This window comes from Spea bombifrons, chromosome 4 (assembly GCF_027358695.1).
Source record: "Spea bombifrons isolate aSpeBom1 chromosome 4, aSpeBom1.2.pri, whole genome shotgun sequence".
Taxonomy (NCBI): domain Eukaryota; kingdom Metazoa; phylum Chordata; class Amphibia; order Anura; family Pelobatidae; genus Spea; species Spea bombifrons.
Window position 1 is genome coordinate 71,905,753 of NC_071090.1, and position 15,538 is coordinate 71,921,290.

A 15,538-nucleotide genomic window follows, 5' to 3' on the forward strand; every position below is an offset into this window, starting at 1 on the left:
TTGTTTGTCAGTTTAGCAATGTGTAATATGTTTAAATGTATTTATTGTAATTACTTGTTTAAAAAATTGGTGTAGTGCATGTTATATAATTATGCATTATTAAGGTACATGTGGTGTGTATGTATTAAACTTCTCAGTGTTTGTGTTTATCAACTCATCATGCATGCTTCTGTCTCATTGGCTCTTTTACTCTCCTTGCTCCATTCCAGATGCTCTTGTACATAACGTAGGTAACTATCAGTCTGGCTCCCACAAATGGCCACTCTTTCTCTCATATACATGTTCCTCTCTCTTTACCCTGCCATATTTATTTCTCTATATATTTTTACTTGTTTTACTGTGCACCTATAAGGGGGACAATATCAAAACTGAAAACAAACCAGGGTTATCTAATATCTTGACATCCAAATTTAAGGTACAATGTATATATTGTACCACACTTTTTTACTTTAGCTTGTGGTCTAGCTGAACTTGTCAGTTACTGTTGTGTTCATGGGTATTTCCATTACAAAAAAGAACAACAGTTCTAAAATTTCACACAAACTCAGGTTGCAATGTGATTTGTTGTTTATATCCAAATAATGGGAAAAATGTGTTTCCTTTTCGAACAGAACATGACGTTGGCACCTTTTTACGACCACACCAAAGTAAATGTCTATTTACTTTGTGCACAATTTCAACCAATGAACCTTGTAGCTCTAGATATCAGCCAATTCTGTTAAGGCAGAAGGAGACCAGTAGGGTTGCCATATTGTTCATTTTTTTTCCAGAATATGTGATTTCACTTGTTGCCAACCACCATCTCTAATGATGCCCTGCAGTATATGAAATGAATGCACTTACAGAAGGAAATCAATTCCGATTTTGTGTTCACTCCAATTTATTCTCCTGCATGCATATTGGAACATCTCTTTTTTATTATTGCAGTTAGAAAATTAGACTCCTTTAAGGTTTCCTCTGGCTGCACCTACTGAAACTGGGAAGTATTATCAGGGTCGGCCCGACAATGGAGCCGAGTGGGGCAACTGCTCCAGGCGGTACTTGCCGCCCCAAGCCTTTTTTTTAAAAGCCGAGAAGAGAGAGAGTGAGGGGCGCCGAGTGGTTTTATCTTACCAAGTTGTTAGTACCCGCTCGGCGCCCCTCACTCTCTCCTCTGCGAGCCCTCTAGCTCGGTCTCGGTGCCGGCTTGTAATGTTGAGCGCCGGAAGATGACGTCATTTCTGGCACTCAGCATTACAAGTCGAGACCGAGCAGGGAGACTCATCGCAGGACTGCTGAAAGGTAAGTATGGGGGGGGGAGTAAGGGTAGATAATGGGGGGGGGAAGGGTAGATAATGAGGGGCGGCAGGGAGAGGAAGGGTAGATAATGGGGGGGTGGCAGGGAGAGGAAGGGTAGATAATGGGGGGAGAGGAAGGGTAGATAATGGGGGCGGCAGGGAGAGGAAGGGTAGATAATGGGGGGGCGGCCGTGAGAGGAAGGGTAGATAATGGGGGGGAAGGGTAGATAATGGGGGGATGGCAGGGAGAGGAAGGGTAGATAATGGGGAGGCGGCAGGGAGAGGAAGGGTAGATGACGTGTAACCTAGCAAAACATTAGATAGTATACATGAGATCGGTTGGCACTCACATTACGTTCAATGGGAGCTCAGTTTCAAATAACTTGAATGGGAGTTTGACCTCATATGTGCAAGAAGCATACCATGGTATATTCCCTGCTTTAAGTAGAGCAATATGAGAGTCAGAAGTCACATTTTCTAACTCCAATAACTAAAGGACGTGTGCACTGATTTGCATGCAGTAAAATGCACTGAAGTCAATGCAAAATGCGCTCCAATATCCATTAAACATGAAAATAAGACTGAATTTCTCATTTAATCATGTTTATATTTCCCTCTTAAGCACTTTATATGGTGGGGGTCAGCACCATAAAACAAATTAGATGTGTCCAGGGAAAACCCCAGACCTACCAGTTACTGTAACGGTAACAAATGTCTAGTGTATGTTGAAAGAGTCCATTCTGCCTCAGTGACATAAAATGCAGTGTTTTATACAGAAAGGTAGGCCAACATTTTGTTCCAATAAACTTCCTTTATCTGAAGAATTGACTTTTCCTCCTCAAACACCACATTGAGCTGATTCTTTGTGGTAATACTAATACTAAGACTGAGCTCTTCTACAGGCAGCGTGATAAGTAGAGTGCTTCTCCCGAGCTAAAATAACAGAGCTAGACCACTTACACATGGCTAAAATGCAGGAAACATTATATTATGCAAAAACTAGAACATTTTTTTTAAAACACAACACAATATTTTGGAAAACGTACATAGAAAATAGGGAGAGGTATGTCTTTATGTTAGATGTGTGTTAAGGTCTAGTATTAAAGAAATAGTATATGCTTATACATGTAATAATGTTGAAGCCTTATGGGTAGAAATATGCACTGATGGGAACAGGTGCAGTACGTTATGGTGCTTGAAAAAGTGGAGAGGCAGAGTGGAATGGAACAATTTAGTTATTAATAAATGCTAATAAAGTTGAATTTTATACATTTAAAAAAGCATCTTAGAGGGGATATGATATTATTATACAAGTACATATAGGGGACAATAACAAATGTTTTCTCATAGTCCATCAGAAAACATTTGGTATTGTCCCCTATATGTACTTGTATAATAATATCATATCCTCTCTAAGATGCCATTCAGGCTTAAAGAAATTAATTTCCATTTTTTTTACAGTAAGGACAATAAAGATGTGGCATTCACTACCCAGAGATGTTGTGCTTTCAAATGCAATATATACCTTTAAATATTGGCTAGATTATTTTTTTGTGCCAAATAATACGGGGATGTCATTGGTTATAAGGGCATTAGATATAGTTTGTTGATCCAGTGAGAAATTAGATTGCCATTTTGAATTCAAAATTATTATTTCCTCTATTAGGCACAATTGGAAATCACTTCATTGTGGGTTTTTTTTACCTTCTTCTGTATATACAGCAAAGTTACTTTTTTACTTTTTTGTTTGGGTTTATGGTCAATAGTCAGAAGAAGTATATGCATTCAATAACTGATCAAGAGATCGTATTGTCATTGTGGGCAGGACATTATGTTGGGTTCCACGTCATTCTGACATCTCTATGTATGTATTTTTTATTTATTAAGCACAATTAACAGATTTACTTAGTGTTTTACAGTTGACAATATAATAAATGAGGATGTATAATAAGTGCAGTCATCTAAAAGTACAGAGGACTACAGACATTTTGAGATAGGTACGGTAGGTATGAGTACATTAGCAATGGAAGTCCCTGCCCTGTAGAGTTTATAGTCTGGTAGTGTAGAGAGTAAGCAAACATAGAGATACAATAAGTGGGTCGAGGTAAATGCAATTTACAGGGGTCTCAAGGTTTGTAGCTTACTGTAATGCTACAGGTAACATGTGTTCCTTTAGTTTGCTTTTGAAGTTGTAGAGAGTTGAAGACTGGTGAATGTGTGGTTGTCGGGAGATACAGGGATTCAGAGTAGCAAGAGAGAAGACCTTTAGTCGAGATAGAGCAGTAGATGTTAAAGAAGCTGCGAGATGCCTCCTATGGATGGAACATTGACAACGTGTAGGTATACGGCGGGATATCAGAGAGGAAATCTAGGATGTGGATGTGTGCTGAAGAGCTTTGAAAGAAAAAGAAAAAGAATATTAAAGGTGATGCACTGTTTTACAGAAAGTCAAGCCAGTGATTTTAGTATGGAGGGAGTGGTGTTTTCAAGAAATGAAAGAGAATTGTGGTGACTGGGTAGAGAACTGATTGTAAAGCAGAGATATGTGAAGCAGGAACGCAAATGAGCAAGTGGTTGCTGTAGTCTAGAAGAAAAATGAGTTACGCATACATCAGTGTTAGAGTGAGATGGGTGGATTATAGCAATATTTCAAAGAAAGTTTTAACTATTTCCTCAGGGTAAATCATGTCGCTAACTTTTCATCTTGAGGAATGAATGCATATTCCACAAGTTCTGTAGCTTTCCTACCCTTATTTAATTGAACAAAATAGCCTTTTTTAATTTGCATGAGATTTTTAATTTTTGGATTTTGTAAATTTTGGGATATTATTGCCCCCTTATTTCCATAATCAGGAGGCTTAAACATATTTTGAATATTTTTTTCTAACCTTTCATCCTGATTTGTCCTCTGTTCTCCACCTTTAAACATTTTTTTTCCATTTTGCTTTCCAATTCCAAACACTTTTTTCAATCTGTCTGCACCTTAATACATTTATATCTCCTTTATGTGCTTTATGTCTGCAAAATGAATTCTAGTACTTGAGCTTTACCAGTGCATAATGAATGTGGCTTTCTTTTTTGTCTGTGTCTTGTTTTTAGGTATTCCCTAAATACTCACTAATTTTTTGCTTTATTATTAACTGTGTTAATATTAACCAAACACAAACCTGTGTAAATACCAAACAAACACACACACACACACACACACACACACACATATATATATATATATATATATATATATAATAAAATAGAACACAATGAAAGTGTAAATTAAGTATTGAATACTTATATTGAGATGGGGAAGAGAATCCACTGGTTCTCAAAGTGCAGGTACATGTAAACAAGAGACAAACGGAATATGATAATTCATAGTGTTTTCCATATAAACATATAAGCTTTATATGACTTCACCGTTAAAACACACTCTGATGTGAGAAACTTAGAGCTTGCTCATAACTGTTATGTTTTTTTTTTTGCTCTCACGTCCCATACTGGAATCTGATAAGGTGTAAAATCACAAGCTTTATTAAAAAAGTGCAGTATGCTTACATATGGAATTAAAAAGTCGATCACTCCTTCCAAGAAAGTCCTTGCAACTGTTGCGTACCTACTTCCAGGTGAAAGTGTTTCACACAATCAGTGGGCTTCCTTAAGTGATTATCTCCTCCGTTTGTCCTTTACATACCTAAGTAGTCCAAAACCATTAACTCCTAAATGTCCAATCCCGCTGTCTTGTTTTATGGATTAACCCTATGTCCATATTGTAAGTAATAAATAAATGTACAAATGTTCATCATATAAAAATGAGAAAAAAACATATATTATACAATCTCATTAAAATGGAGGGGGGAGGAAATTAGCACTCGAGAAAGACCATTGGTTGTGCGAAATATGACCACACGGAAGAGTACAAGATTTGCAAGGACTTTCTTGGAAGGAGTGATTAGCTTTTTGATTCGTTAGCATATTGTTAGCATATTGTGCTTTATTATTACCGTATTTGCTCGATTATAAGACAACCCTGATTATAAGACGACCCCCCCAAATCTGAATATTAATTTAGGGAAAAAAAGAAAAAGCCTGAATATAAGACGACCCTAGGGAGAAAGTTTTACCAGTAAATGTTAATTCATGTAAACTATTTTTTTTAAATAAAAGGTATGATTGAGAAAAATATTTTGTTTTTATTTTCTTTTATTTTCCAACCTGCCCCCCCAGTTATGCACATCTGCCCCAGAAATGCCTTATACCTCCTATATGCCACTGTGCCCCATGATAAGCCTTTTAACCCTCTAAATGCCACTGTGCCCCATGATATGCCTTTTAACCCTCTATATGCCACTGTGCCCCATGATATGCCTTTTGACCCCCTATGTGCCACTCTGCCTCCAGAAATGCCTCATACCCCTATATGCCCCTCTGGCATTTAGGGGGTTAAAAGGCATATTATGGGGCAGAGTGGCATTAAGGGGGTTAAAAGGCATTTCATAGAAATACAGAAATGCGTTATGCCCCCCATTTAACACTCCCCACCCCCCCAAATTTACCGGTGCTTCTGACTCCCCGGTGTGTTGTCCGGGCAGTGGGTAGACGTCTACGCGATCCGCGTAGGCAACTTCCCCTGCAGCCGGAAGGAGGTGCGGTTAGCAGCGGGGGTTGTCTGCGTCCATCGCGCAGACCTTCCCAGACTGTCAACTTTGGGGGGGGTGTTAAACGGTGGGCATAAGACAGGTCCCCTGCAGCTCTGCGGGGGATCTGGAGCATTTTCTCTGAAAAAACCTCGTCTTATAATCGAGCAAATACGGTAAAACTTGTGATGTTTTATCAACCTCTGTTCCTCCATTATCGTTTTTACTTTCACAAGTCCCTTCATGTATCTTGGGGATGAATTGAGGCACCTTTCTATGTGACTACCTTGTTGGAATGCATTAAATGTCATACAAAAATAATATAAGTTGCTCACCAAGAACAGACAGCCACTTCATAGCCTGCCCTACGAAACGCCCCCACTTTTCCTCCCCAAAGTTTAGCTCTCTTGTGCCATTGCAGAGAAAAAAATATCCATCTACTTATCAGTCTGATGCCACCCAAAAGGGCAACCCCTAACCTAAAATGAAAGGCCACTTTCCTCTGGATGAGGGAACCAACAACCCGAGATGTACGTTTCACCCTTCATTAGCCTCGTCAGTGGGGTACGGTTGGTATCCCTCTAGGCACAAGAGAGCAAGGAAGGGACGTGAGAGTGAAAAAAACATCCTATTTACAGAGGTCTTCTTTCCATACCATAACAGTTGTGGGCAAGCTATAAATTGCTCAGAGCAGAGTGAGTGTGTTGTTAACAGTCATATAAATCTCCTATGTACATATTGAAAACACTAAGAATTATCTTATTCCATTTGTCTCTTGTTTATGTGTACATGCACGTTGAGAACTAGTGTATACTCTACCCCATTCTGAATATAACTATTCCTTATTTAATGGTCACTTTGATTTTATTACGGTATATTTAGAAATTTCTAGCTGTGCTAACATAATTGCAAAAGTATCTTCTAATAATCAATTAGTCTTTTAAAACTTGGATTAGCCATTGGAACACAAGAGTGATGGTTGCTGATAAAGGGCCTGCGTACGCCTATGAAGATATTCCATTAAAAATCAGCTGTGTCCAGTTACAATAGTCATTGACAACATTAACAATGCCTACACTGTATTTTTGACCCACTTAATGTTATTTTAATGGACAAAATGTTCTTTTTCAAACCCCAAACTTTTGCACAGTGATATACATTTGGTATTTATATCTGGTTTTGTGTGGTTATTATTAACGCAGTTTGTATACACATCAATACACATCAATAGTTGGGCTGAACTTTTTGTGGCTTCACTGTTGGTGCAATGTGGATGTGTCCATGGGTGTAATATAGATTTTATTCAAGGTTATTTCAAGCACTTGTTTCACTTTTTTCACACTAATTTGTTGTATATTTTGTCACTTATTCTTTCTTTTCGATTCTCTTTTGCCCGGTGATGTTTAAATTACTTTTGTATACCTGGAATAGGTTGGTATGGTTCTTCATTTTAACTTTAAAATTATTTGAGTAATGATACATGTTTGACCTTTTGCTTTTCAATCGCCCTCCTGATGTTTCTGATGAGTAATTTATTTTCACAGTGCTGAGCATCGGTGAAGGAGGATTTTGGGAGGGATCCGTGAAGGGCCGGAGTGGATGGTTTCCTGCAGACTGTGTAGAGGAAGTGCAGATGAGACAGCCTGACCCAAGGCAAGGTGAGAGAAACTATGGAAAAATACAAACAATGAATAAATCATTATGTATCTATATTATAGAGCAACCAAACACTGTCAAGCATTAGAGCTGCTGCTATTAGCACAAAAAACACTGTTTATGGAAGACGATATGCAAAGAAATTCTAATGATTAAAAATAAAGTTATTCACCAAACTGAACTACAACTCTTCTGGATTCTGAAATAGAACTCAGGAGAGAGCCTTGGAAGATGCAGTGATCATTGCAAATTCCATAGGGATCTGCATGATTCTGTTGACCTTAGTAGGAAACTACTGAGTGACAAGGTCTAGCTGAGTGCGTCTAAGAAACCAGAGTATCCTAATGGGTAGAGAATGTGGTGAATTCTGCCCCAGCTCAGCTGGAGTGGTGCTAAAGTACCTCACTCCTATATAGCCATCAATAAGGATTATGTTCCTATGACACAGGTACAGCAGTGTGCTGTATACTAATACTAATTTTGCAGAACCTGTAAAATACTTTTCTTAATTAGAGCACACTGTGACCTAGGTACGAAGGGAGATGCTGATTTTTAACTTAAAAAAAGGTTCCTTAGAACAATATAGTTAACATACTTTATGTTTGACCTTTTAAATATATTGTGTAGTACCTTTCTGAAATCAAACTTTATTATTGAGCTCCTTTTTAGTTTAGCAATATTTCTTCGCTACCAAACATTCATCTTAACATTGTTTTATGACAAGGTGAGACTGATGTTTGTGGAATTTCTTCTGAATCTGCAGAGACACATTACCTAGAATTCTAGTTTGTTATTTTGTCAAACCGACAGCAAGGTGAATTTTTTTTAAATCCTCTGCTGAAAGATGAAAAGTAAATGATACTTCAGTTGCACCATTTAATGCTGTGACCTTTCAGATGTATATAATCTTTATGTTTCACAGACTAATGACTGACTTAAATTACATTTTAGGTGAATGCTGTTTTGCTTATTATAATGGTAATATCGAATACATGTATACATGCATACATTTTTAATGTGTATGATACCATTATAGATAATATATTATTCAGATGTAACCGCTGCAACTTTCTGCTGGTTATCAGAACACATAACTTGTAGAGCAACCTTCACTGAAACCTTTTTTATATGTTTCCAAGTATATCCAATTCAAGAGACATTCATAATTTTTCTATGCCTTTTGTATTAATGAAAAAGTCATAAGTAGGCCAACATTCCTTAACCAGATGTGAGGGTCTAGTGAGACCCTAACTAACCAGTGATGGTGTAGATCTATAATGACTCTCCGATACTGATTCCAGTCCGAGTGTGGTAGTGAGTGTCCACCACTGTGCCTCACTCTTAAAACTATGCTGCGGCAATCACCTTTTTGGTTCTTTCTACATGAGTTGACAGATATCAGTTGAATGAAACATGTAAATTATACAAGGAGATGTAATTGTGGTTACATAGATTATTCAGATAATTGAGGGGGGGGGAAACAAGAAGAAAGAGTTATGCACATCTGATCAAGCAGTGGAGGGGAGTTAATATTACGGGGTTATTTTGATAGCTTTACAAATTCAACCCTAGGTACTTCATATAATGTTCCGACATTTGGAATAGGTATAATATCTTCACGGAAGTCTAGGCTTTTAACTATTGTTCCTCAACCTGTTCCTCATTTTCATAATCTTTATAGCCATGCTGTGGATATCTTGTGTCAAGATTCCAGAATCTAGATGTTGACCTGTGTACAAAAAAGGGAGAAGAGGTAGGGCAAACTGATAGATAATAACAGTTAGTGTATATGGAATAAGGAATAAGAAAAGGATAAAGTCATGAGGAAGTCTAGAAGCCATGAGATTGAGTAGATATATGTGATATTGAGAACATTATTTCAAATGTCAGAGCTTTAGTTAGGGATCTGAGTGTCTGGGACAAGGTCAGAGACCCCAAATCAAGTTGGCGTCACATCACTTACCGAAGTGGAAGGAATAGCAAGAAGGAGCTGGGGCATTACTACAAGGTGGCTCTAGCTTGTCCCTTACATTGCTGTGCTTAGGGCAGCTGGCTCTCTTACGACCCTGCCAAATGTTTTCATTGTATGTGTACAGAAATATAAGTGTAAATGTATAATGCTGTCATAGAATAGTAGCCTGATCTTTATCAAGGCATAGGCACATGAATGGTTTAGATTTGTGGATTTACTCAACACATGTTAATTATGATAATAGTAATAAAAATGCGGCTCTGATATTGGAACAGTTGAACACATGATTATCTTTAAAATTAAACACTAAACGCCAAATCAATTATTTATTTACTTTTAATGGCTACACATATGGTAGTTTACAGCCTGTTTAACCTAACCAAACCCAATTTAAGTCCACATTCCTGAATTTGATCAAAAGTATTTCTTTTCATAAATGCAGGCATAGCATACAAAGCGTTTGACTGGCTAATAGATAGACTTTGAAATCTTACATAATGTGAAAAGAAGAATTATCATCATCAAAGGATAGGTCATACTATTTACATAATGAATAATTAAATTGTACATTTGTAAATAGTTTCTGCAAGTGTACAGTACAGATTTTTATTAAAATTAAATGGTGGCATTTTACCAGTTTCCTAGCTGAAAAGCCTATGGCTAGACTTCTATATTCCCATAATACAATCTAGTTTTTTCCCTCCCTAGATGAAACAAAATAAAAATGTTAAGACATCAGGGTGGCTAAATGTATCCTTTTATTAGCACATTTTCTGATATAGAAACTGCTTTATTAAATCGCCAGTGGAGAAATAGGCTATATAACCTATAAATGTGTTTTTCTGAATACATCTGCCTTGTTGGATTAAACTATAAAAACACAAGTGATTCTGTGTCTAAAATTATGCTTAGCTGCCTTGCAGCAACAGAAATTCCTGTACCTGGCGCAGTTCTTTGCTTCATTACAAGATTCACACTGTGCCTCAATATTACAGCAGTGCAACCAAACAAATGCACAACCGTTTCTGGCAGTGTTCACCACTAGCATCTGAATTACTGGCGGCAATACACACATATGCTCTTGGCAGCAGAAAAAGTCCCTTTTGACCTTTTATGTTTCCAGTAGCGGCAGGAAGGGACGTTCTGCACCAAATGTTCTGAGAGTTTTCACAATTTGAAGAGGAAGTGGTCCTCCTTGGAAGGTACAGATATACATGGAGACTGGGCAACATTTACTTTGGATAGATAGGAAGACAAATATAAATTAACATTATTTTTTTAATTATTTGGTATTGTTATTTGATCATATAATAACCAAATTGATCACACAAATTAGTATTATTTCTTTAAAGAATGATCTCTTCAATTATAGTGGATCTGTGTCACCTTAAGCTTTTAAGTTGGTCTCCATAATTATTCACTCCTTAGTTGTATCTCAGTTGTAGATTATATTGCAAGGGGATCAAGAAAAAGTAAACCAATAAAGTAGCTATAAAAAGGTGGCAACGCCACCTTAAGGTTTTTGCGTAAAATGTGGGGGGTTGCCTTGTGGGAGGTTGCGCATTTTCTTTTTAGCAGTTTCAGCTCACTGACACTCTGAGTTATGAACGGCCAACCCCACTGGGATTCTCCTGTGAAGATAGCTTAGTCAGCCCTTTATAATGCAAGACTATGTGAATGTTTTTTTTTAATTCACCTCATCCATTCATTTATGCTTCATGGAAGGCCAGCTCAGCCCTCCTTGCAGAAGAAACAGCCTTGCATGATACATAATGACGTCAGTGAGATGAAATTACCATGGCCATGCAAAGTTCTGCTGTAATGAATAAACCCCTATATGTAGAATGATTAAACTGTTTAATGCAGTAACGCAAATTGCTCCTTTCGTCTTTTGCCACCAAATTGAAGGGGACAGGGTTTGCATTACACAAAGTATGTTAATTAAATAATATGGTCACCATAATCACAGTTCAGCTAGAATACTAAGAACAAAATAGTAAACAAGCTGCCAAAGCAACAGATTTGCTATACGCACAAATCACACCATGGGTAAATCTATTGAGACCCAGAATACCCCGCGACAGCAAGGAAATATTTGGACAAAGGTATTGAGACACCTGACCATTACACCAACAGGTACTTTGATGACATTGCATCCTAAATATGTACACATTAATATGAGGTTGGTTCCCATTGCAGCTATAACAGCTTCCACACTTCTGGTAAGGCTTTCCGCAAGATTTTGGTGTGTTTTTGTGGGAATTTTTGCCCATTCATCCGGTAAATCATTTGTGAGGTCAGGCACTGATCTTGGAAGGCCTGGCTCACAATCTCTGTTCCCATTGAACACAAAAGCTGTTCAATGGGGTTGAGGTCAGGACTCTGTGCCAGCCAGCCAAGTTCTTCCACACCAAACTGCTGGAATAGAAAAGGACCTTCCCCAAACCGTTCTCACAAAGTTGGAAAACATAGCATTGTCTGAAATTTCCCTTCATTGGAAGTAAGGGGCCCAACTCCTGAAAAACAGCCCCGTACCATTATACCTCCTCCACCAATTTTTGCAGTCGGCAGAATGTCGTCAGGTAATTTTCTCCTGGCATGCCAAACAGAGAAGCGCCTCTTACTAAAAAATTACTGCAGTTTTTCTGAAGTAATACTGCAGTTTTTTGGACATTAAAAAACTGCAATACTGCACTTTTACTGCAGTTTTACTGCATTTGTACTTCACTGTAATGCAGTTTTACTGCACATTTACTGCACTTTTTTTATATTGCAAACCTACAGTTGTACTTCAATGTACTGCAGCTTTATTGCATTTGTACTTCCGTACAAAAATAACTGCAGTAAAACTGCAGTACAGTGAAGTACAAATGCAGTAAAACTGCAGTAATACTGCAGTAAAAGTGCAGTATTGCAGTTTTTTTATGTCCAAAAAACTGCAGTATTACTTCAGAAAAACTGCAGTAATTTTTTCGTAAGGGGCGCGGAGTGCGCGTTACATCACTCGACCCAACACTTGGCATTGTACTTGGCGATGTGAGGCTTGCATGCAGCTACTTGGCCATGGAAACCCATTCCATGAAGCTCCCGCCACACAGCTATGGAATCAGCAAAGCGTTGGTGGGTTTTACACACCATGTTCCTGCTGTGTGACTTTACATGGTCTTCCATTTCGAGTTGCTCCTGTTCCCAAACGCTTCCACTTTCCAATAATACCACTTACAGCTGGCCGTTCATTATCTACCAGGGATGAAATTTCACAAACTAACTCATTGCAAGAGTGGCATCCTTTCAGAGTACACGCATGAAATCACTGAGCTCTTCAGAACGACCCATTTTTTCACAGATGTTTGTAAATGTAGACTGCATAGCTAGGTGCTTGATTTTATACACTTTCTGGCAATGGGTCTGATTGAAACACCTGAATTCAATAATTTAGAGGTGTGTCCCAATACTTTTGTCCATATATAGTGGATGTTCTTTCTATCTTGTAAGTAGGATTTGTTTCATATAAAGTATATGCTTTATCTTATTTCTCTCTGTTTTATTAATATCTATTTTTTTCATTAGACATTTGTTTTGTCTATCCCCTTTACAATATGTCATATACCATTGACTCACGTTAAAACTCTTCTTTGTCTCCCAGAAACACGTGAAGACAGAACGAAGCGTCTCTTCAGACATTACACAGTCGGATCGTATGACTCCTTCACCTCCCACAGGTAACAGTAAACTTGATCATTGCCAGAATGAAGGATGTAAAGAACCGCACATTGGATGTGGTGCATTGTCTAGGATTAAGAAAAACTAAAAGGTCTTGGCTATGTAGTCAGGGGTTAAATTCACGTTCTGAAATAGGTTGTATGTGAAATTACTAAAAGTAAGCAGCAGTGGTCTATCTTATTGCTATAGGGGAAGGATAGGTGAGTGATACAAAGGAACAGATCATGGTGACATTTTAACCTTCTACACTTCCTTCCAAGACTACACGCCATCCTTGATTTTCTTATACTTTCTCTTAGTAAGTAAGAGAAAAGTGTGTAACAGCTTATCAGAATTTGGACAATAATGGGTAGCATCACGTGGAAATGAGTAAAGAATGGTTTACAATAATATTAATTTAGAGGCAGCAGAATATGTAAAATTTGGGAAAGAACTTAATGAGGTTTATTAGAAATCACAGTACCAGCTGTTTATTTGTTCAGGATACGGTTACGCACAGCGTTAAAATGCAGACACTGTGGAGTAGTAGTGCTGAAGCCTGTATGGTGACTTTTGTGACTTTTTGCAGTGATTATGTCATCCAGGAGAAGGTTGCAAGGCTGCAGAAGAGAGAACTAGAGGGTTTCGGCTTTGTTCTGCGAGGAGCTAAAGGTACAGAATATAACTTGGTCCTGCAAACATTATCAAACCACCCTTGTCGAAAAATAATATTATGCTTCCACTTCCTTGACATAGGCCTGTTGTCCAGGTCCCAAATTACACCCAGAAAGGAATCCCTTGTGTTGCAACCTCTTCAAAGGGACTAGTAGTAGTAGGGACTAGTAGTAGGGCAGCACTTTCATTGAGTCCCATGTCTTCCATTATTTGAAAATATAGTGAGCAAATTATTATTAAAAACGGCACAACCATTTTGGAAGTGGGAGTTTGATATTTAGGGTGGCAGATGTCTCTAATTTGCTAGGCCTAATGGTTTAGTGTACGGACCATCTTGGATCCATGTCAATAACAAAACATGTCAGGCATAGGGATGTTAATAGTGTTACTTCCGAAGCAGCCGTTCAGCATATTAGAGGAAAGTGAATTATGTGCTAATGCTGTTATAAATCTAGTTACAGAATGCTCATGAACTTCTCTGAATATTACTACTGGGAATTGTGAGGAAGGAACGTAACTAAATATCACAAATACTACAGCACAACAAAATATATAATCATGTAAGAAAAGTGTGCTGTCTTTTCACAGACAATGAATCTTTCACACCATAACAATGCATATGCGCCTTAAGTTCGGGTTCCAAAGACAGTTTCGGAAAAACACTGGAAAGTTTGTGCAAAAATACATCAAAACGAGATGTGATTGACTCTAATACCTAAGTGCATGTCTTGATGTATATCTGTGTGCACATTGAGGCTATTTGATAATGTTGCCTACCGTGGATACATTTGATGCATTTAAAGATGTGATGCTGAAGCCAAAGATTAGTGGTGTTTTAGCGTGGTCTCCTGCAATCACCCATTTCATCTCAAAGAGATATACCACCTATTTTTCACAGAATAATAGCGATGGCTCCTTCTATGCTGTAGTCCTAAGCGGTTTGTACATGTCTATAATTTCTACTGTATGGCTGCTCACAGTTTAGATGTGATTTTCTAGGGAAAAAAATATCCTGAATGTTGAACACATGTATTGTAGTCATTTTCTGAAGCACTACTATTATCTTTATTATTATCTTTTATTTATATAGCGCCAACAATTTACGCAGCACTTCTCACAATACATATATTCAAGTATGACGAGGCTAGAATAGACAGACTAAGGCAAACGGATACATTAGGTAAAGAGGACATTGCTTGCAAGCTTACAATCTAGAGCGAACGGGATGAAAAGAAACAAAAAGTATGGAGGAAGGGGATACATTTTCACATGTGCAACAGTTGTCATTTAATGCACCACATGGTGGCACTGTATTCTGGAGCATATATGAAAGCACACAAAAAGTGTCTTTATTATTGAACAAAAAACTACTTATTTGAACCCAAAAAAAATTTTTCCACAAAAATTGCATTTAATGACACATGACAATATTCCTGGGATAATCTCAAAATTTTCTTACCATTATGAGTTATAAAAAAATTTTATTTAACAAACAACAAAGGAAAATATTTTCAAATTGAAGATAACTAAATGATCTATGATTAAAAAAACAAATCATGCAGTTTAATTTTAACCCGAGGGGCAGTACCAGACCAGATGGATTTTTAACAATGAACCTTCTTCAT

At 37.7% G+C, this 15,538-nt stretch overlaps 1 protein-coding gene across 1 annotated transcript in view; it reads left to right on the forward strand.

The window, feature by feature from the left end:
• Positions 1-15,538, forward strand: part of SHANK3 (SH3 and multiple ankyrin repeat domains 3) — a 98,276-nt gene that overhangs the window by 55,414 nt on the left and 27,324 nt on the right. Inside the window, exons 12-14 of the mRNA XM_053461792.1 lie at positions 7,453-7,566; positions 13,183-13,258; positions 13,828-13,910. Of these exons, the coding sequence (XP_053317767.1) occupies positions 7,453-7,566; positions 13,183-13,258; positions 13,828-13,910 (273 nt within the window). The remainder of the gene's footprint in view (positions 1-7,452; positions 7,567-13,182; positions 13,259-13,827; positions 13,911-15,538) is intronic.